We start from the raw sequence: 21,351 nt of genomic DNA on the forward strand, positions 1-21,351 counted from the left end.
TAATAGCCGAGCAGGAGCGGGAGCTGCTATGGAAGCTCCTAACCCCTGCCTATACCATGCAGGTTATCTGCTAATAGAGATTCTCAATGAGCAAAGCAGACTCACTGTCTTTGTTGACCTTCATGTCGAAGAACACCAACGTGCTTCCCCCAAAGCCAGTGCCGGCCACGACCCCAGAGCCTGGCACACTGCTTTCCCATTCGAATGGCAGGTATGAGGAGGAGTCCTTGCTGCCCTCTAGCATGCTGGAGAGCTGCAACAGAAAACCAAAGAGAATGCACCATGCTCCCAATAGTGCCAAGAATCAGCCGGGTTCACCTGCACTAGGAGAGAGCCCTGTGCATGTGCTGAGAGGTGGAAAAGGAGGCTGGGCAAAGGTGGCTGAGCCGGTGGGTAGAGGAGTGGCCGAGTTTGAAGTCTGCGCTCTAACACCTGTCTAGGTAACCACCTTGACAGTGGTGTGAGCTTGGGGCCGCTCCCCTCCCCAAAGGGAAAGGAGAAGGAGGAGGTAGAAAAGTCTTGTTCCATGGTCTTGTCTGATCTCTCAATGCCCATATCTAATGCTGTGGGAGCCAGATGAAAAACAAAAAAGCGGATGGGAATGGATGACACTTCCTTTTCATATTCTTTTTCTCCAGGTTTTCACTGGCACCTCATAATTTTGAAATCTCACCTGACATGAAATATGTTGACCTACTCTGCAGTTGGTTGAAAAATGGGGGCACAGATTTTGTGAAAATTTTCTCCATGCTTTATTGTTTTTTCTTGGCTTTCTGCAAAATTTGAAACATTTGGGGCAGAATGTTGAGACATTTCTGATAATTTCTCCTCTCTCTCTGTCTCTCTCACCCCCTTGGTATTTATGAAGCACTCAGACTAAGCACTGTAAGGCTCTGTACTCCTTGGACAAATGCAGGGTTGCTTCCTATGTGACAGTCTCCAATCCTTTTTCTATTCCAGATGTGCCTGCACGTCTGCCATTCTGCTTGGGAGACTAGTCTGGAGTTTAATAGATCTGCAGCTTAGGAAATTGTTGCGTCTTGTAAACACAATCTGCAAAAACCACCCTGCCGAGTCAGGTCCCAAATAATTGTGGTTACTAAATATACCCTAATAGGCAGGGCTACACTCCACATGGCTGGCTGGTTGGGCTATGGTGGGTTTTAGAACATGGTGAATGCCACTGGAGGGCTCACCAGCTATTTAAAGGGACACTACCCTTTTCCAATAGACTACAGAAATACTGCCTGCTGTCCAGCTTACATCATCTTCTGCTCAGTTTCATTGCATTCATGCAAGTTTATACCCCTTGAAACAATTCTTCTCTCTCCTTTGCATGCTAGGAACACATTGTATGCCAGGCCTTGATTCTGCTCTCATTTACACTGGTATAAATCAGAAGGAAGTCCATAATCAATGGAGTTACCCAAGGCCAAAAGCACTGTGCTGACTTTTCCTTTCTGTTCCCAGCAGTTGAGAGGCTAGGTCTTGCTGCCACTCCCCTGGAATGAGAAATCAGCTATTCTGCTTCCACTTTTTCACAGAAGGTAACCTGCATATGAAAGATCCCAGAGTTTGTGCCATGGACTGCCCACAGCAAACTAGCCCTTGTTGCGTCATATCTAGACAGAGGCGTGGGCCAGGGGTCCAAGGACCAGAGCTCTCGAGTTCCTATTTAGGTTCTGACACTGGTGCCTTGTATACGCTGGGATACGACCGCTGCTCCTTGCTGTGTCTCCGTTTTCCCACCTGCAAACGGAGAGTGATGGCTTTAAGCACTCTATTGGGCTGCAGGAAATGTGGGTTCAATTCCTGGTTCTGCCATGGGCCTGCAAGGTGATATTGGGCAAACCACTTCCCTCCCATCTGTACAATGGGTACACGGATACTGACCATTGAGATCTTCTGCTTTCTATATAGTGTCATCAGCAACACTCTTCTACAGAAGGGGAAACTGAGGCACAGAGAGATGTGATGTGCCCAATGTCATGCAACTGGCCAATGGCAGAGCCACAAACAGAACCCAGCTCTCACAAGGGAAGATGTGAATGCTCTCTATAAATACATCAAATGGATAAATACTAGGGAAGGAGAGGTGTTATTTAAGGTGAGGGCCAATGTTGGCATAAAAACAAATGGATATTAACTGGCCATCAGGAAGTTTAGGTTTGAAATTAGATCAAGGTTTCTAATGATCAGAGGAGTGAAGTTCTGGAACAGCCTCCCAAGGGAAGCAGTGGGGGCAAAAAACCTAACTGGTTTCAAGCCTGAGCTTGATAAGTTTATGGAGGGCATGGTATAAGGAGACTGCCTACAATGGCATGTGGCCTATCAATGACAGCTAGTAATAAATATCCCCAATGGATGCTGATGGGACAGTAGATGGGGAGATCTCTGAGTTACTACAGCAAATTCGTTCCCAGCTGTCTGGCTGGTGGGCCACGCGCACATGCTTAGGGTCCAACTGTCTGCCATATGGGGTCAGGAAGGACTTCCCCCCACCCGAAGTCACATTGGCAGAGGCCCTGGAGTTTTTGACCTTCCTCTGCAGCATGCAGTCACTTGCAGGTTTAAACTAGTGCAAATGGCAGAGTCTCTGTAGCTTGAAGTCTTTAAATAATGATTTGAGGACTTCAGTAGCTCAGACAGAGGTTCGGGTATATTACAGGAGTGGGTGGGTGAGGTTCTGTGACCTGCAATGTGCAGGAAGTCAGACTAAATCATAGAACCATAGAATATCAGGGAAGGGACCTCAGGAGGTCATCTAGTCCATCTAGTCTTTCCAATTTTTCCACATCCTCCTTGTCATGGGGGGACCAAAACTGGACACAATACTCCAGGTATGGCCTCACCAGTGCCAAATAGAGGGGAACGATCACGTCCCTCGATCTGCTGGCAATGCTCCTACTTATACAGCCCAAAATGCCATTAGCCTTCTTGGCAACAAGGGCACACTGTTGACTCATATCCAGGTATCATATCCAAATGATCACGATGGTCCTTTCTGGCCTTCAAATCTACGAGTCTAAGTTCCAGTCCAGCGTTCTAGCCAGAGCCGTAACCAAGACAGGGCGAAAGGGGCAGCCACCCAGGTGGAGGCGGAAAAATGGGGCAGAAACAGAGGTGACATGTAAAGCCCCGGGTGGCAAGGCTTTGGTGGGCCAGCCCCATGCACCAGGGTTAGGGAGAGAGTGCCATCTCCAGCCCCTGACTCTCCTTAGTGTGCCACCCAGCCTGTCTGCACTGGGGGGCAGGGTAGCAAAAATTTTGGGAGCATATGCCTGATAGTAGGGCCAGAGATGACAGGTTTGGGATGCAGGAGGGGGCTCCAGGCTGGGGGGTGGGGTGGAGGGGTTCAGGATGTGGGAGAGGGCTCTGGGCTGGGGCAGAGGGTTGGAGTGCGGGGGGGGGGTGAGGGCTCCGTCTGGGGGTGCAGGCTCTGGGGTGGGGCAGGGAGGAGGGCTTTTGTGTGCAGGAGGGGGCTCTGGGTTTGGGGGGAGCTCAGGGCTGGGACAGGGGGTTGGGGCACTGGGTTACCTCCAGCTGCTCCCAGTCAGTGGCACAGCTCGGGGGCTAAGGCAGGCTTCCTCCCTGTCCTGGCACCGTGGACCATGCTGCACCCGTAAGCGGCCAGTAGCAGGTCCAGCTCCTAGTATGGCAGGTGGCTTTGCGCACTGCTCTCGCCCACAGGCACCGCTCCCGGAGTTCCCATGGGCCATGGTTCCTGGCCAATGGGAGTGCGGAACTGGTGCTCGGGGTGGGAGTAGGGAGCGCAGAGCCAGGACAGGTGTGGACTAGCCTGCATTAGCCCTGCAGCACTGCCAACCGGACTTTTAACTGCCCTGTCGGCAGTTATGACCGGAGCTGCCAGGGTTCTTTTTTTGACGTTGTATTCCAGTCGAAAAGCGGACACCTGGTCACTTTATTTGTGGGGGTTCCCAGGCTCCATTTTATATTCCTGGATTTCATTTTGAATAAGCAAGAGTCACTTCATCGTTAGAAGCTGCAGGTCACAGAGCACGAAAAACAGAATTGGTGGGAAAACCAAACTGGCGGGGAAAAGGTGGTGAACAACAATGCTAAAAACAGCAGAAGATCATACCACTGTCAGGTAAATAATGATTGCAGGCTAAAAATAGAACTGACAGTTTAGAATGTTGACAGCTGGCATGCGTCCAAGAAAGATCTGACAGGAAGATATGAGCAGAAGTGTACAGAAAGTTCCCTGACAGAATGGTATAAAGGTCAGTGTGTCAGTTGAGTTGGATTGACAGCTGGTGGGAGTTGAGAGCTGATGGTTGAGAGAGCTGGCAGAGAGAGGAGAGCAGCAGAGGGAGCCCTGCCTTGCCACTGGAGTGCACAGAGAGAGAGAGATAAGAAGCAGAGACCTCAAGAGAAGAGGCAGAGAGAGAGCGTGCAAGACAGTGCAGTGGAGTAAGTTTGTCAGACAAAGTTCTAGTTCTGGTATAGTATAGTGTTAGTGTATATGTGTGTGCATGGGTTTATAAAGATCTATCTGTGTGTGGTAATTGTAAAAGGAATTTATATATGTAGGACCTAAAAATATATTTAAAAACTGCTGTCAGTGATCTGTGAACAACTGATGACCAAAAGCAGAGTGCATCACTTAGCATCACTTTGTACTGTAAAGCAATATGGTTTGGGGTGCTCTTTAACTTGTTGGAAGGGATTTGTGTCTTATAATATCAATAAGGGATTTGTGCCAAGGATTGGGTTTATAACATCTATAAGAGGTGTTAACATCAAGAAAGGGTGATCTTTAGCTTGTTATGAGGAATAAAGGGCACCTTGTTTAAAACACGACTTGTGTCACTCATTTATCGGAGGGCTGTATCCATGCCCTCTAAGATTTTTCCTTAGCCATCCTGGAGACCTAATATCTAATGAGAACAGATTAGTCATCTCAGGGAACCCAAATTCTGTTTTCGGGGTAACAACCCTGTGTGCCCCGTACCACAACCCCTGTCACTTGTGAGTGGAAAAAATTGGTAGGGGTCACAAATATGCTTGCTCACCCCAGGCGCTAAAATGCCCAGTTATGGCTCTGGTTCTAGTTCCTAGGCTATAATTGTGCCTATGTCTCAGGGCTGCTGGGAGGGTTACTTAGGTACCATATGTGCAGTGCTATGAAGTTGAAATGTGCTCCGCATTACTGCCACGGTGGCTGCTGCTGACTGAATTTGAATTGGAATCGGGGGGGCTTCTGTGAGATTGGAATTCTCCTGCCAAATCTGAGGGCTCACTAGAAATTGTGGCTTCTGTTGTGGCATTTTTCAACTAGTGGAGCAGACTGTTTGCTCAGTGAGGGAGCATGAACTCAGCTCCCTGCCGGACAGGATATGGAGGAGGCCTTGCATAAAAACCCAGCGGCTGGCCCCTCTCCCCTACCAGTCACATTTCCCGTCAGTGCCAGAGTATCCCCAGTGTGCTCAGGAACGAAAAAGCACTCAGGGAAACTCTCTTGCTATTAACTGCTGCTACAGCCCAGCCAAGCACATCTGCACATTGTTACTGAGCAGTAACACACAGAGATAGCCCCAAGCTGTGAAGTTCTTGGGTAAAATTTCCTGAAGTGCCTAGGTGACTCAGGAGCATAAATTTCATCTACAAAAGTGGCTTAAGAACCTAAACCCGACTGATTGTTAATGGGATATAGGCTCCTAAATCCAGGTCCCCCACAATATTTAGGTGCCTGCCATTGAAATCAATGAGAGTTAGGTGCCAAAATATCTGTGAGGATCTGGGCCTGCGTGATGAAGTCACTTTTGAAAATGGAACTTAGACAACTTCAACTTCCAGCCATTGGATCGTGTTCGAGTTGGGGCGTTGACTTGGTTGTCCAGTTCCCTTGTTTCCAAACCAACACACTTGATCATTTTGGGCAGGGGAGTTAAGGGGGAGGGAATCACCAAATGACCAAGACAGAGATTGAGACCAAGTAGTCTGTGAATTGCACACTGTATGCGAGGCCAGTTGTCTCTAGACAGAGAATTCACAGCACACCTGGACTCTGTTGCAAGCCCGCACACTAAAGGGAACAATTCTAGGTCTTAGCTTTTCCTCTTACACTACTGTTACATTGACGTAACCCTGCTGATAGGGGTAGAGTTACTCTTGATTTACACTGGTGTAAACCAGAAGATTCAGGACACAGTCATAAGAGGAATTTACTTACCTGTAACTGGAGGTTCCTTGAGATATGTGGTCCCTATTTGTATTCCAAACATGGGTGTGCATGCCCGCCATACGCCGGAAGGCTTTCCTAGCAGTGTCTGTTGATATGCACGTGCATCGTGCGTCGTCTTGTACTCCCCAGCTGAGGCTATATTAGGCTGTGTGAATTGTGCCACTCCAGTGACACTCTTACCGCTGAGTAGTGCAGTCCACAGCTGAGGGGATGGATGGCACACATCTTGAAGACCCTCCAGTTACAGGTAAGTAGTCTCCTCTTCTTTGAGTGATGGTCCCAATATTTATTCCAAACCGGAGTAAGTACTGAGCAGTGATCAGTGTGGAGAGGGGTGTGAGGATGCAAGAGGCAGTGCAGTGTGTAGTATGGCGCATCCCACTGACGCATCATCAGCCCCCCCTTGGGCAATGGCGTAATGGGATGTGAATGTGTGCATGGAGCACCATGTTGCTGCTCAACATGTGACTTGCCAGGAGACATCCATCAGGTAGGCAGATGTGGTTGCTTGCGCTTGTGTAGAGTACACCATAACTCTGTCAGGCGGCAGTATGTTGGTTTGGGATGGAAGACAAGGAGGTGAACAGACTGATTGAGGTGGAACTCCAAAACCAACTGTGGGAGGAACTTAGCATGCAGCTGTCAGGAAATCATATCCTTGTGAAATACTGTGTAAGGGGGGGTCAGCAATCATGGCTGCTAGTTCGCTGACCCATCTAGCCAAGGTAATAGCCTCTAGGAATATTGCTTTCATGGAGACATGGGAGAGGGAACATGTCACCATTGGCTCGAAGAGCGGCTTCGTGAGGGCAGATAGAAGAAGGGCAAGGTCCACGGGGGCATGGGCTTAAGTACTGTCAGGAAACTGCTGAGGACACCTTTTATGAAATGAATGGTGGTAGGGTGCGTGAACACCAAGCTGCCATCCACAGGGGGGGAAAGGCATCAAGTGTGGCCAGGGGACCCATACCGAGCTGAGGGAAAGGCCCTACATTTAGAGTCTGAGGAGATAATTGAGGATGATAAGTATGAGTATTGGTCTCAGCTGATGGTGATGGTCGGGAGGACATGAGGTGAAGCATTTACACTTATCTTAGTAGTAGGTCCAGTAGCGTAACTAGGGGGGGAGCGGGGCAGCGGCTGCTCCCTCACTGAGCACAAGTGGCGCCTTGTCAATGTCTTGGCGCCTTTTAAATTTTCTCCTGTTGAGGGAACAGGGGGAGCAATCCAAAAAAAAAGGCGCCACCCGCTGCGGCGCTTTTACTCACCTGGCAGCACTCCAGGTCTTCGGCGACGGGACCTTCACTCGCTCCGGGTCTTCGGTAGTACCTCAGCGGCGGGACCTTCAGTGCCGAAGACACCCGGAGCGAGTGAGGGCCTGCCGCTGGAGCGCCGCTGGGTGAGTATAAGTGCCACAGCGGGTAGTGCCTTTTTTTTGGATCGCTCCCCCTGGCTATGCGGCTAAATAGGTCCAGGGGCATACCCTCCTGCTCTGGTTAAGGAAGTGTCTCAGCAGAGTGGAGCATGCCTTGTCTTTGGTCTGACCCAGTATGACCGTTCTTATGTTCTTATGTCTACTCTTGAGCCCCTTCCAAAAACTAGGCCGTGAGGTGAAGAGAGCCCAGACTGGGAAACTGGACTCTGTCCCCATCTTGTGTGAGGAGGTCCAGGAGCAGCTGGAGGTGGAGTAGGTGTACGCATGGAGAGGCTGAGGAGGTCTGTGAATCAGAACTGATTAGGCCAGAATGGTGGCATGAGAATGACGGTGGCACGGTCCCGGTGAATCTTGCGGAGGACTTGTGGGAGGAGCGGAATGGGGGGAAAAGGCATAGCAGAGATTGCCCATCCAGAGTAGGAGAAGAGCATCACCCTGTGAGTCGTCCCCGATTGGCTCACCTGGAACCATAGAGGGGTAACTCGCGGTTGTCGTGAGTGGCAAAGAGGTCCCAGAATGGGGTGCCCCACGTGCGGAAGATGGAACAGAGAGTGGGATTGTGTAATTCCCACTCATGGTTGAGGTAGAGAGTCCCACTGAGCATGTTGGCTAGGAAATGTTGGGTGTCTGGGATGTACGTGGCTTGGATCATCTCATGGTGCTGGGTGAAGGGGGTACAGACCAGGACCTTGGAAGGGTCAGTCCACCAGGTGAGGGAGGCCAGAACTGTCTTTGGGAAAATGATTTTGGCATCCAACTGGTCCCTTGTAGGGTCTGTAAATGGAAAGGAGTCACATTTGGAAGCAACGCATGTGCAGACATACATGTGGTGTCACGTAGGTGTAGACTGCCATGTGCCAACGGAGGGAGAGGAAATGGCGGACTGTGGTGCGAGGGTTGCAGTGTAAGTCCACAACTATGGCTGTCAACATCACAAAGCGGTCTGCTGGAAGGAAGGCCCATGTCACAATGGATTTGAGGGGGGTGCCGCTGATACCAGGCCGGTAGGGTGCATATGGCTGAGGGTGGAATGGTTGGTGCTGCTGTTTGCGTTGGAGGGCTGGGGTATAGATCCCCATGGAGCGCAAAGTTGCTAGAGTACTTCAGCGAGCGAAGGAACTAGTCTGTTTTGTCAGAGAACAACCTGTCCTCGTCAAAAGGGAGGTTTGGACCTCCTAAGGAAAGCCAGAGGACTGCAGCCAGGAGTCTTGTCACATGACAACACCCATGGCAAGAGAGCAAAAAGACCTGCCCATGACATTGACTGCCAGTTGGAGGCCCACTTTGGCCACCAGGCACCTCTCTTCCACCAGGGCATTAAAGTGTTGGTTCTTGCTAGTGCAGCATTGTTGTTGAAATCATACTTAGCCAGCAGAACCTGGTAATTTGCAATTTGGCATTGCAAAGCTGCCAAGTAGTCCTTTCTCCCCAAAAGGTCGAGGCGCTTGGCCACCCAGTCTGGAGGGCTGGACTTGTGTGTGCTGGCACACCTGTTCCATCACTTCATGCATAACCAGAGAGCTGGGGGATGGGTGGGAGAAGAGAAAGTCCGTCCCCTTAGATGGTACCAAGTACTAGCACATCACGCATTTTGGTGTGGGGGTACAGGAAGCGGGGTGTGCCACACTGCCCATGTGGGCTGAAGGATAGCATCTTTAATGGGCAGTGCTAGCCATGACAGTCCCTGTGGTTGGAGGACGTCCTGCAGTTGATGGTGCTGATCCTGGATCTCCTCTAACTGTACGCCCAGATCCGCAGCTACCTGCTGTAACAGGACCTGATATTGCCTTTGGTCATCTGGGGCCATAGAGAGGAAGAGGAGTCAGTAGGACCCTGTTCATTCACTGGCATGGGTAGCTTGCAGGCAAGCAGTGGAGAAGGCAGGTAGGGCAGCTCCAGTTGCCCCGTGGGGAGAAGAGGCTCCAAACGGCTAGGAGTCCAGGGGATGTCTCTGGAAGCACTGGAGAACCAAGGTGGTGTTCATGGAGATGGTTGGACCGATAGGTGTGAAGGCAGTTGGCGGATGGACAGTGCGCAAGCTGAAGACCGGTCAGGGCAGGCAGATGCTGGGACGACCAGCAGTACCACCAGATCCTTCTTGTGCTTTACTTCACTCTCGGTACGGGGAAGCTTAGCACTGGTGCATCAGTGCTGGTACATGACTCCTCACCCAACCTGGTCTGGTTCGGGAAAGGAACGCTATGCTTGGAGGTGGCCCTCAATGGGGACTTGCTCAGATGCCCATGAGAATGCTCTGTACCCTCATGTCTCGGCTCGCCCTTGACCGTCAGTACTGTCAGATCGGCGGCATGGGAAGTGCTGGGAGGAGCACTCACCACTGGTGATGGGCGCTGCAGTGACAGCTCTGAATCAGAGTGTGCCTGCGGTCTCATGGCCTCCTCCATAACCAACTTTCTGAGGTGAAGTTCCTGCACTTCCCAAGTCCGTGGCAGGAAGGACTTAAAGATCTTGCAACAAGTTGCGATATGAACCTCCCCACGTCAGTAAAGGTAACGCTGGTGCTCGTCGCTCACCGAGAACAAGTGGGGGCACAAAGCACAGTTTTTAAACCCTGGAACTTGGGGCATAGTACCTGGGGGAGGGAAAACGTACCATGAGCAGGGTAAACAATCTCTAATTAACTACACTAACTACTATGTGTACTTACCATGCTATACAAGCAAACAACAACTATATACAACAGTCGAAAGTGCTCTCTTAGTCAAAAAGTGAGATCCCAGAGGAGGAGGGGGTCTGACTCTATACATGCGGCAGTAAGAGGGAACTGGCGCAGCGTTGACTCATTCAGCATAATATAGCCTCAGCTGGGAGCACAAGATGAAGTGCGGGTCAATGGACACTGCTAGGAAAACCTTCCAGCTCCAGCGCATGGCATGCATGTACACCGACATTTGGAATATATATAGGAACCACCACTCAAAGAAGATTCTAAACTTGAACTCTTGAGTACTCTTGACCTCAGTCTCTGCCCATCAGTTACTATTCATGGGAGGCAGAACTATTCCTTGTCCCTAGGTTCAGTCTGGATGGGGCTGGAGACAGGACTTTCCCTGTGGAGGATCCTTGGTGGTAGAACTCCCCTAGAAGGCATCTGTTGGAGTCCTTCACCAGCTGCTTAAAGGGTGAGATGAGTGCCATTTATTTGAGCAGGCTTATCCTTATGCGTGGCTTGGGTTTGCTCTGCTGTTCTCTTACATCTGCTACCCCTTTCACTGCTGTTGGTGGCATCAACTGACTTGGGGTAGTGGCCACCTAAGCCTTTGCCCATGTGCCTGGTCCTTTAGGCTGCTTGCTTCTTCCTTTCCATGCTAACATCGGCATCCCATGGAGATACACATTAGGGGGCCCCCATCAATACAGCCAGACAGCAGCTCTTTACAAGGCAAAGGGGGCAGCTAGATTAATAATTGTCCCAATTCACTCTACACCTGGTAGCTGGGATTTCCAAAGGAGTCTGAGGGAGTCAGGTGTCTGAATCCTTTGAAAAGTATAACGTGCTCCTGGATGTTCTTAGCCAGGAGTGCGGTGGGAGCGGGCTCTGAGCAACAGTGCTCAATGACTTCCATGTCGAGTCAAAGCACTCTGACCTACTGAAGCTATGATGAAGGACAGATGAAAGGAGGATTCATGGATGCAGACACCTGGCCTGGGAGGTGTGTTCAAAGCATTGAACAGATACTACCCTAATTAATCCTCCCAGCACCCCTGTATCATCATCCCCATTTGACAGGCGGGGAAACACGAATGAAAGGTGAAGTGAGCCACCCAAGGCCACACACTGAATCAGTGGCAGAGCCAGGATTGGCAGCCAGTCCCCTATGACTCCAAACTCCATGCTTGTTCCTCCAGACCATGCTGCCTGTGGGAGAAAATGCCAGAAGGCGTTAGGGTTTACCAGAGAGACAGGGGTGCAGGAGGCAGCATTGGAAGAAGGAATGGCATGAGCATAAGTCTCTTGGTTGGATTGGATCCAGTTCCCATTTAGGCTCAATTCACTACTGGAAGAAGGAAAGAGAAACTGCAAAGAAAACGGGTAAGGAAGATGGCAGTGGGTTGTTTTTAGTTTGGAAATAGTTTTATTGAGGGTAACAAGAGTGACTTACATTCCTGTATTACTATCCCATACAAAAGCACCTCCACGTTACATTCCCCAAAACCATGGTCCCATCCCAATTTTATATCCAACCCCTTCCACTGAAAACAGGTCCCTTCCCACCCCATCAATTTAACTGCTTCTTTATTTATAAGGATATCTGCCACTAGGATTTGTCATGTGGTTAAATATATCATGAATCCTGTGGATTTTTAATATTGTTTTCAAAGTAGGGGGCGGGTGGTACCTTTTCAAAGAGTTACGTGACATTTTGTCTACACAACTACTATTAAAATTTCTACACACTGAACACCTTATCCTGTCCCATGCATCAAAGATGGTCCCCATTTTTATAGGCCCTAGATAATTGCTAATGCTGATCCAACAGTAACAAACAAACTACATAAAACCTCATTCGCTAATGTTTCCATGCATCAAAGCTCCAAGGGCGGATCCAAAGCCCAAGGAAGGCAATGCAAAGACTCCCACTGATTTCAATTGCTTGAGTCATACCCTAACTTTTCCCTTGATCTGGGCCAATTCAGTTTGGAACAGACAATCTGCCATATTGCTTTATCTTTGGCCTAAGCTAAAAATTCTCTTCTCTGTGAGGCTTATAAATTCCACAGGCTTCAGCCCCTAGAGTCATTAATTAAAATATCCTTAAATATAACATCCTTAATTCAGTTATCCTTAACTGATCTTGTAAGTTGCTTGATATGAAGCTATTTGGTCTGAAGATCTTAAAAGCTCTGCCTATTTCTTGAGCAGAATGGGTAAGTTCCTTCAATCGGAGATACTTGTCTTTTGACTCTGACAGTGCGGCGTGTCATGGACAATGGTGGCATCGTTGACAAAGTCATCCTTAAAACGAGTAAAAAAACAGGAAAGTTCTAATGGCGACACACAAAACTGCTGACTTCTAACATTCCAAACTTCAAACCATCTGAACTGACTGCCTACAAACGTAGCCTGTGGTTTTAAATCTTAGTGAGATCTAAAAACAAGACAAGTTTGACGTTCCTGGGCCAAATTCTCCTCTCACCTACTCTGGTGTAACTCAAGAGTGAGTGCACTGAAACCAATATAAAAGTGACAGAAGTGAGAGAAGAATTAGACCCTCTACATTTTAGTCATATTGAGTCATCTGAGAGCACTTTCTGATGGAGACTAATAGGAATTATTGTTCACCCACTCCCCCACTCTCCAATAACTCACAAACAGCTCAAATGAAGTGGCTCAAACAATTCCTCTTTTGGCTGAGACAAAAACATAAAATTGAAGCCTACATTTGTCTGTGTAAATTATGAGCCTCTGGAAGAGCAAGCTGGAAATCAACCTTAACTAGGTCACGTGCTACCAGCACCAATTATAAAAAATTATTTTTATACATTTCATTCTGTAGTGTACCACAGTACTGCTATCCAAGTTAAGCTTGAAGAAACTAGTTCAGCAAAATACTGCAAAATTCTATAAAGCATACTTCCTCCTATTTAATTTTTGTTACAGTGTCATCAATAAAGAATAATACCAGAACATCTCAACGAGAATGATGTAGGAAGGTGCTTGAGTTCCAGAAAAAATACCAACTGGGCAGAATTTCTGGACTGGACAAAACTGGAAACATTAAGTATAGAAATGTGCAAAAGAGCTGGGATTTTCACTAGGAGATTTAGCAGTTCCCTTAGACTTCTTTGGAAATCTCAGGAAAGATGCAAAGTTTGGACCTGAATCCAGATCTTAACTTTTTTGGGGCCATCTCTAATTAAGCGCTGGTCACTTATTTTCTTACAAACCAGGAAAAGAAAACACCCACAAAGGAGGAAATGAACTCCCTGAGAGAGGGGGACATTCACACAGATTGACTTGAGAGGGCCACTTCTGCAGCACCAGCTGCAAAGCTGTATTTACATATGACGTGAGACCATTTCAAAGTACTTGCTGGCACATTCCCTGCAAGATAAAACGCCTCAGACAGTTACAGCAGCATTCACGATACATGTGGGTCCAGGTTCCCTGCTGCCCTGCACTCTGCATAGTCAATTACACCTAGGCAGCGTGAGCAGAGCAGATCCGAATGGTATTGGTTCACGCCCACTTTGCACAGGTGTGAGTGACATCACAAGACACAGTGGCAAATCCGGCCCCTGGTGGAGCCACTTGGCTTACCACATTGGAGTTGCAGCAATTGGGCTAAGGGATATGGGTCCAGAGGGAGTTTGCCAACAGCTGGAGATCACCAAAGCACGGGGGTGAGGGCTGCCCGTGCTGGGAAGGGAGAGGGGACTTACATTGCTTGTTCCATGCTCAGAGGTGAAGTCAGTAAAGAGGGCATGTTTGAGACGGGATGACACCTTGGACCAAATATTACCTGTGTGGCTCTCTGGGCTTCAGGGGAGGTTATAGGAGGGACAGATTTGTCCGCTTTTGTTTTCTTTGGCTGGCATTTAGCGATCTATTTCTATATCCCTCAGCCTAGGGCATTGTGCTTGGGTCAGTCGCAACCGTGGTTGCCTGTGACTTGATGTACAGTCAGCAGCCATCTACTTCTACTCAGGTCAGTCTCTGATACCAGTCACCTCAGAGACGCATTGCAGAATAACCATACCCAGCTCTCAGGTAGCGTGATCATCTGTAGACTGCTTTGCAAAGGAGGGCAGTAGCGTTATTCCTATTTTACAGGGGGGGGGGGAACTGAAGCACAGAGAGCTGAAGTGACTTGCCCAAGAACACACAACAGGCCAGTGGCAGAGCCGGGAATAGAACCTAGGTCTCCTGAGTCTTAGTCCCATGCCCTATCCACTAGACAACACTGTCTAGGAGCAGGAAGTGGATATGTCAAACACATAATGCAACTGGTGAAGGGGAGGCATGTGCCTATCTGGGAAAGAGAGAAGGGTGTGTAGATCACTGGGAACAACAGCTGGGGGAAAATCCACAATTGGCTTCATTTTGGAAGGGCTCTTAAGCAATCAGAAAGTAGCTAATAACCTATTCTTGCTATTACAGCAGCAAGAGCTCAACCCATTGTGGTGCATTGAGAAATGGCATAGAGTCGCTGAAGGAGAAGAGAGCGAGCAAGCAAATGATGAGAACTCTTTTCTGAACAAACATCAGGGTGGTAGAAGAATGTTTGGAAATGTCCCAGAAGATTCCTTCTGCTGGAATCTGACCGAGTTATGGGGAGAGGAGCCAACAGATAATGTGGTTACTTGTTCAGAAAGAGTCCTGGAGGAGAAGGTTAAACTTATACCTGCCTGATGACTCTCATCCAACTAAGGAGAGGTTTTCTTGCCCACACCTAGGAATCTGGAAAGGTATGTGACTGGCAGATTAATGTGGATCCTTAGGACATGCCAGACCTTTAATGCATGGTCTCAGAATCCGCACTGAACCAAGTGGGAGAATTGCAATGCTAAGGCAGGTGGCTGAATGTTCCAACCATTGCGTGCTTGTGTTTGCATTCACTGCTGTTGATCTTACAAGAGGCAGCGTGAGCGGCAGCAACTCGCAGCATTTTGGCACAATCCATATTGTATCCCAGTTACAGTGGATGCTGGGCTTTTATTTCACTCACCACCGTGTCTTCGTCCGTATCTTCGGAACTGCTTATCACGATGCTGGAGTCTTCTGCAAACAGAAGACAGGGAGTCAAGTGCCAGTTTGAACAGGCACAGCACGAAAGGGTACAGGACAGAGGAAAAACTGGCAAAGCAACGTGGGTCCCTCCCCAGCCACACATATAAGGGCCACATAGCGGGCTGGTTGATGAGTGTTGAATTAGAGCCCCCTCCACTGGCTAGGGTGTAGCAGCGAGAGCTTTTCCAGAGAGACAGTTTCCTTCGTTGCTGCATGTGCCAATTTTCCTGTTCACCCCAGCTGAAATACTTTTCACCTCTGTGCTGCCCTCCCGCCCTGATCTGCTACAAGAAGTCCAGTGCTTCAGGGAATCATTTCCAGCATCATAGCCTCCAATCAGCCAGGCATTTCTATTCCTTACTTTCTTATTTTCCTCCCTTACTCCTAGTGCACTCCTGAGACCTTCTGCTGCCCTTCCTCTCTTCCTTCCCTGGGTGTTGAGGCTGTGTGGTTGTGTCTCTCTGCATCACTGTCTAGCCACACTGAACTTAGCCTTTCCCATCTCCTCCCCAGTCAACCCTTTCAACTCCTCATTATTTTCAGTCGCTCATTTTGGAACAGTTCCCTGTTTGTCTGTATGTGGACCCAGGAAAATCCAGGTTCCTAGATGTTGCTATAGATCATGGATTCTCTACCTGTGGTCCAGATCCTTAGCAAGGGGCTCATGAACAGTTTGGGGATGTGGTGGGTGGGACTTCTCTTTATGGCTACATGGGAGAGGTCCCAAAATTATTGGAAGGGGGGTGGTGGTCTCTGAACTTTTTTGCTGTAACATGGCGTCACGCCATGAAAGAGGTTGAGAAGCCAACTGTTCTGCAATGACTATAAAGGCTCCATCAGTGGACATTTGGTTTTACATGTTGAAGCTCCAACTCATTTGATTTTCATTGGGCTGCCGTGACAATTAGGGAACCCAACCCTTTACCCTGAGATAAGGAGTCACTACTAAGCACATGTCACTACAGCCCCTGCAGGCCGGCCAGGCAATGTTACGTGATGGCTGGGTATGTGTGGAAGTACTAAAGTGTGATGGGGTGTGCATGTCTCAGCCAACGACAACACTGAAACCGCCTCCTGCTGCTAGCCTGTTTCCTCATCTGGCTCCATGGATGCCACTTCTCTCCCAGGGCCTGTTACCTGGCTCCTCATGCCTACCCTGGAAGTGTGGCCCCATCACTGCCTTGTCCAGCTCCTCTGCCAGCTCCCCTACATTCCAGGATCCAGTGGGAAGTTGCCTCCCTCCATGGATATGGTCCATCCTCTCTGATGGACATTGCATTTTTTCTCCTCCCCTCACCATTCCCTCTGCTTGTGGGTCATTGATTGGCTCTCTGCCCAGGGCTGGTGCAAGAGCATTCTCCTGTGAAAGTCCTCCAAAAGCCTTCTTGTATCTTTCTGCCTCACCAGCCTGTTCACCCAGAGGGGGTTGGTTCACCTCTGAAAACAGGTCTCTCCTTTGGCCTATGGCCCTGATCTAGCAAAGATCTTAAATTTAAACACCCAGGACTCAAATGAAGGGATTTGCTGGACCAGCAGCTGTATCTCTCAGCTCCGCTTCTAAGGACTTCACTATGGAAAACAACATGGGAGGCTGCATTTTTAAAAGTATCCACCAGATGTCCCCGCTGCAGTCCCTGTCTGTTTGCCAGCTGGGACTCATCTGACTTGGAGGGCTGGGGAAGGGCCCAGTACTATCTGGGAAAGGCTGTGGCTGCATTTTAGACTGGTAGGGCTTGACCCCTGGCTGCACTGTGCCTGAGCCTGCCTTGCCAAGCACTGTGGCCTCACAAGCCTGCTAAGCGGCCCCAAGAAGGTCCCCCCCCCCCGTGTGGTACTTGCTGATATAGGACCTCTCTCTCATACCACCTCCATGCTGCCTGCCATAGTGGAGAGGCAGGGGCACCCAAAGGGGTATGGTCAGAACAGCCTGGCTTCACTGACCTAGCAGTTGAGGCCCCGATCTTCAGGCGGCCTAACTCCCATTGATTTCAATGGAAGTTAGCTGCCTAAGTCACTTTGCGGATCTGGGTCCTGGTGCCTTGTGGGTGTTACAGGCAGGTGTAGCTCAGGGTGCTCTAACACAGAGGGCTGGGTGGGAGACACGGCTGCAGGAGCACCAGGGGTAGGACATAGAAAGCAGGAGATGTAGGTCAGCTTTTCTCACCATCCCAATGTGAACTCTGGGCAATTGGGACTCAACCCTGCAAGGTCCTGGAGGTGGTCAGCTACACAGCGCTTTTCCCCTTTCACTCTCAAAGTGCCTTACAAGGGAGGTCAGTATCTATATCCCAATTTTACAACTGGGGAAACTGAGGCACAGAGAGGGGTGACAACTTGGCTAAGGTCACCCAGAGCTGAGGGACAGAGCTGGGAACTGATCCCAGATATCCTTGGTTTAGGGTGACCAATAGTCCCTTATTACAAGGAACGTCCCATATTTTTTCATCTCTGTACAACAAGGACAGGAGTTGCTAAGTGCTGCAAAAAGCAGAAGAAATACCCTTGGCGAATGGAGGTGAGTGCTGCTTAGTATCAGAGATCCTAGTTTTCCATTATAACGCCTCACAAAAAGAATTCTCTGATAAAAAACATAAAAATCTGTTTTTTTACACTATTAAAAGGAAACACTGAACTGTAGTTTCCCTAGCCACAGTATAGACAGGTATCCATTGAACACAATGTTTGATTGATCTATTTACAATTTTTCAGCTAGCAGCCTGAGCCCTGCCGCCCGGGGCTGACAGCCGGAGCTCTGCCCGGTCTCCTGATTATCTGAATTTTTAATTATCTGATCTGTCGCTGGTCCCAATTAGATCAGAGAATCGGGGTTCCACTGCACATGTTCTTATTTTTTCACAAAATGTAAAAACTAAAGATTCTCTATAAAAACACAGGTTTCAGAGCGGTAGCTGTGTTAGTCTGTATCAGCAAAAAGAACGAGGAGTGCTTGTGGCACCTTAGAGACTAACAATTTTACTTGAGCATAAGCTTTCGTGGGCTAAAGCCCACTTTATCAGATGCATGCAGTGGAAAATACAGTAGGAAGCTATATATATACAGAGAACATGAAAAAATGGGTGTTGCCATACCAACTCTAACGAGACTCATCAGTTAAGGTGGGCTATTATCAGCAGGAGAATAACAACTTTTGTAGTGATAATCAGGATGGCCCATTTCAAACAGCTGACAAGAAGGTGTGAGTAACAGTAGGCGAAAAATTAGCATGGGGAAATAGTTTTTAGTTTGTGTAAAGACCCATCCACTCCCAGTCTTTATTCAAGCCTAGTTAAATGGTGTCCAGTTTGCAAATTAATTCCAGTTTTGAAGTTTCTCGTTGGAGTCTGTTTTTCAAGTTTTTTTGTTGAATAATTGCGACTTTTAGGTCTGTAATTGATTGTCCAATTATTCAACAAAAAAACTTGAAAAACAGACTCCAACGAGAAACTTCAAAACTGGAATTAATTTGCAAACTGGACACCATTAAATTAGGCTTGAATAAAGACTGGGAGTGGATGAGTCGTTACACAAACTAAAAACTATTTCTCCATGCTAATTTCCCCCTACTGTTACTCACACCTTCTTGTCAACTGTTTGAAATGGGCCATCCTGATTATCACTACAAAAGTTTTTTTCTCCTGCTGATAATAGCCCACCTTAACTGATGAGTCTCGTTAGAGTTGGTATGGCAACACCCATTTTTTCATGTTCTCTGTATATATATAGCTTCCTACTGTATTTTCCACTGCATGCATCCGATGAGCTTATGCTCAAATAAATTTGTTAGTCTCTAAGGTGCCACAAGTACTCCTCGTTCTTTTTATAAAAACACAAATTCCATGTTTTTCCCTGGCAAACAGATTTCTAGGATCCCTGCTTCTTCTTCTTCGTTGATAATAATAAATAATAGTAGGAGAGGTGAGATGGGGGTGCTAAGAAAACAGTCCCAAATGTTTGTTTTGAACTACAATGTTGGCAACCCTACCTGGGTCCCAGGCCCGTGCCCTATCCACGAGGCTGTACTGCCTTTGCCTTGCTGTTTACATAAGCACGGAAGGTGCAAATTACAAAGCCAGAAATGTGGAGGGTGAGGCCATGACCTCTGCTTCATAATCCTTACGTTCCATTCAGGACCCTTCTCGTGGTGATGTCTAGCTGCTTTGGCCCAAGCTTCCCTTTCAAGATGCCCCGCGGTGATCTCCCAACAAGGCTCCCACTTCACTCTTCCTACCTTGATCTCTGGGCTCAGAGTGGGCGTTTCCCAGCTCCTGAGAGAGCACAGCTCCCCTCGCTGCAGGAGCCCCTCCACAGTTTCTGCTGGGTGTTGAAGTGCTGGGTCCAGGCTGCAGGTCCAAGTCTAGCAAGCCCTGGTCGCACTTGCTGGGGGTTCTCTCCAGCACCTTGGGCTGAGATTCAAGCTTCAGCACCTTGATTGGTGTCTGGATGGCCTTTTCAGCTTGGCCTGGTTTCCTCTTCCCTGGGGGGGCCTGGGGAGAGAGAAGAGCCCCTAAGCAGCATGGGGATGGGTACCCGTCCAGGGAGCGTTGTGGGGCAGGCTGACAGTGTCCTAGGCCAGAGGTTTGCTCGGTCCTCTGAACACCCAGCCCAGCTGTGGGGGACTCTTTAAAATCCAATTACTGCTCAAAAGGTCCAGGGTAAACTATAAAGTGCTGGACTGTGATTGGGAAGTGAGGCCTCTGCTCTGTCACCCAGCTCCCTGGAGCCTGGATCTGGGCTCCGGATGCCACATGCTGTCTGCAGGGGGTGGGCGGAGTGGGTGGAACTATAAGCCTCCTTCCCCTCACTCCCCCATGCTCCAGTTGGCGCTGGCTGGGTGCCCAGGGCAATGGGGGAGGCAAACTGCACCTTTCTCAGGGCTGCGGTAAATGAGATCCTCACCAAACCCCCACAGTAGAGAGGGCTACGGGAGGGACCGTGACGCCCCGGGGGTACTGCTGGGGCAGTAACCTGCACCCGTGACCACTAGCTCAGGGTGAGGGAGAAGGGCAGCCTAGCCGTACATGGTCAGAGTACTAAGTGTGAGCTCTTTGGAGCAGTGGCCATGTCTCTGTGCTGCGTTTGTACAGTGCCTGCATAGCACAATGGGCTCCTGGGCCATGCCTGGGACCTAGAAGCTGCCGCGCTACAACCAGTGACACTCCCTCCTCTTCCCTGTGCTCTTTACGAAGCGCTGTAGTGAATCTGGGGCCCGAGTGCCAGCCTCTCTGACCCACAGGACAGACTCTGGGCAGGAGGCAGTCGAGTGAGCTTCCTCCACCCCACTTGCACCCCACCCTGCCCTGCAGAGACCAACAGAAGTGCCGGGTTTGTCCAATATTTGGAGGGGCCCTGGGGGATGCCTCCAGCAGGTAGCATAAGGGGCAGAGACCCCAATACCCTCCAGGGAAGAGAAAAATACCTCCATCATACCAGGGACAGGCTCCCTTATGCTGGGCTTTGACTTAGGGAGACACAATCCCTGCCCCGAAGAGATTACAGGCCAAGAAGGCATGAAGGCAATCAAATAGATACAACGTGCTGGTGTGAATCAGCATAGCTCTGACAACTTTTCACTACAGCCCAGCCATCTGCTGTACCTTTTGGTCCAATTGTTCTGCCGGCCGCTGGGCTCCTCCCCACTGAGCTCAGGTCCCGATTGGGGAGGGAGGGTCATCTGCAAGCCAGAGCGCAATGTTCCATAATCAGCAGGAAACTTACCATGCCCAGGTGCGCCTCCTGGTTGTTGCCAGTAAGCATGGGAACCGAGTGCTGCTCTTGAGTCCTAAGCTGAGTGAACTCCCCTGGCTGGAGAAAGCACAAAGGAGCAATTAAAAGGAGCCCTTGGCATTCGGGCTGATAAGGGCCAGTGCGTATGTGAAGTCAGCTTCTCAGAGTTCTTCTAATCTGGACATCACAAGGGCCAGATCCAAAGACCTTGAGGAGCTGCTTCCTCAGCTT

The 21,351-nt window shown here is 49.2% G+C and overlaps 1 protein-coding gene across 4 annotated transcripts in view; it reads right to left on the reverse strand.

Moving 5' to 3' along the window:
* Nucleotides 1–21,351, reverse strand: part of LOC125644129 (protein PML) — a 56,433-nt gene that overhangs the window by 16,888 nt on the left and 18,194 nt on the right. For 3 of the 4 annotated variants that reach the window (XM_048867594.2, XM_048867595.2, XM_048867593.2), the window contains exons 5-8: nucleotides 21,112–21,198; nucleotides 19,625–19,880; nucleotides 15,335–15,387; nucleotides 106–253 (exon numbers count right to left, since the gene is read on the reverse strand). In XM_048867594.2, coding sequence (XP_048723551.2) covers nucleotides 106–253; nucleotides 15,335–15,387; nucleotides 19,625–19,880; nucleotides 21,112–21,198 — 544 coding nt within the window. The remainder of the gene's footprint in view (nucleotides 1–105; nucleotides 254–15,334; nucleotides 15,388–19,624; nucleotides 19,881–21,111; nucleotides 21,199–21,351) is intronic. The other variant, XM_075132919.1, reaches the window with a different exon arrangement.

This window comes from Caretta caretta, chromosome 10 (genome assembly GCF_965140235.1).
Source record: "Caretta caretta isolate rCarCar2 chromosome 10, rCarCar1.hap1, whole genome shotgun sequence".
Classification (NCBI taxonomy): Eukaryota; Metazoa; Chordata; order Testudines; family Cheloniidae; genus Caretta; species Caretta caretta.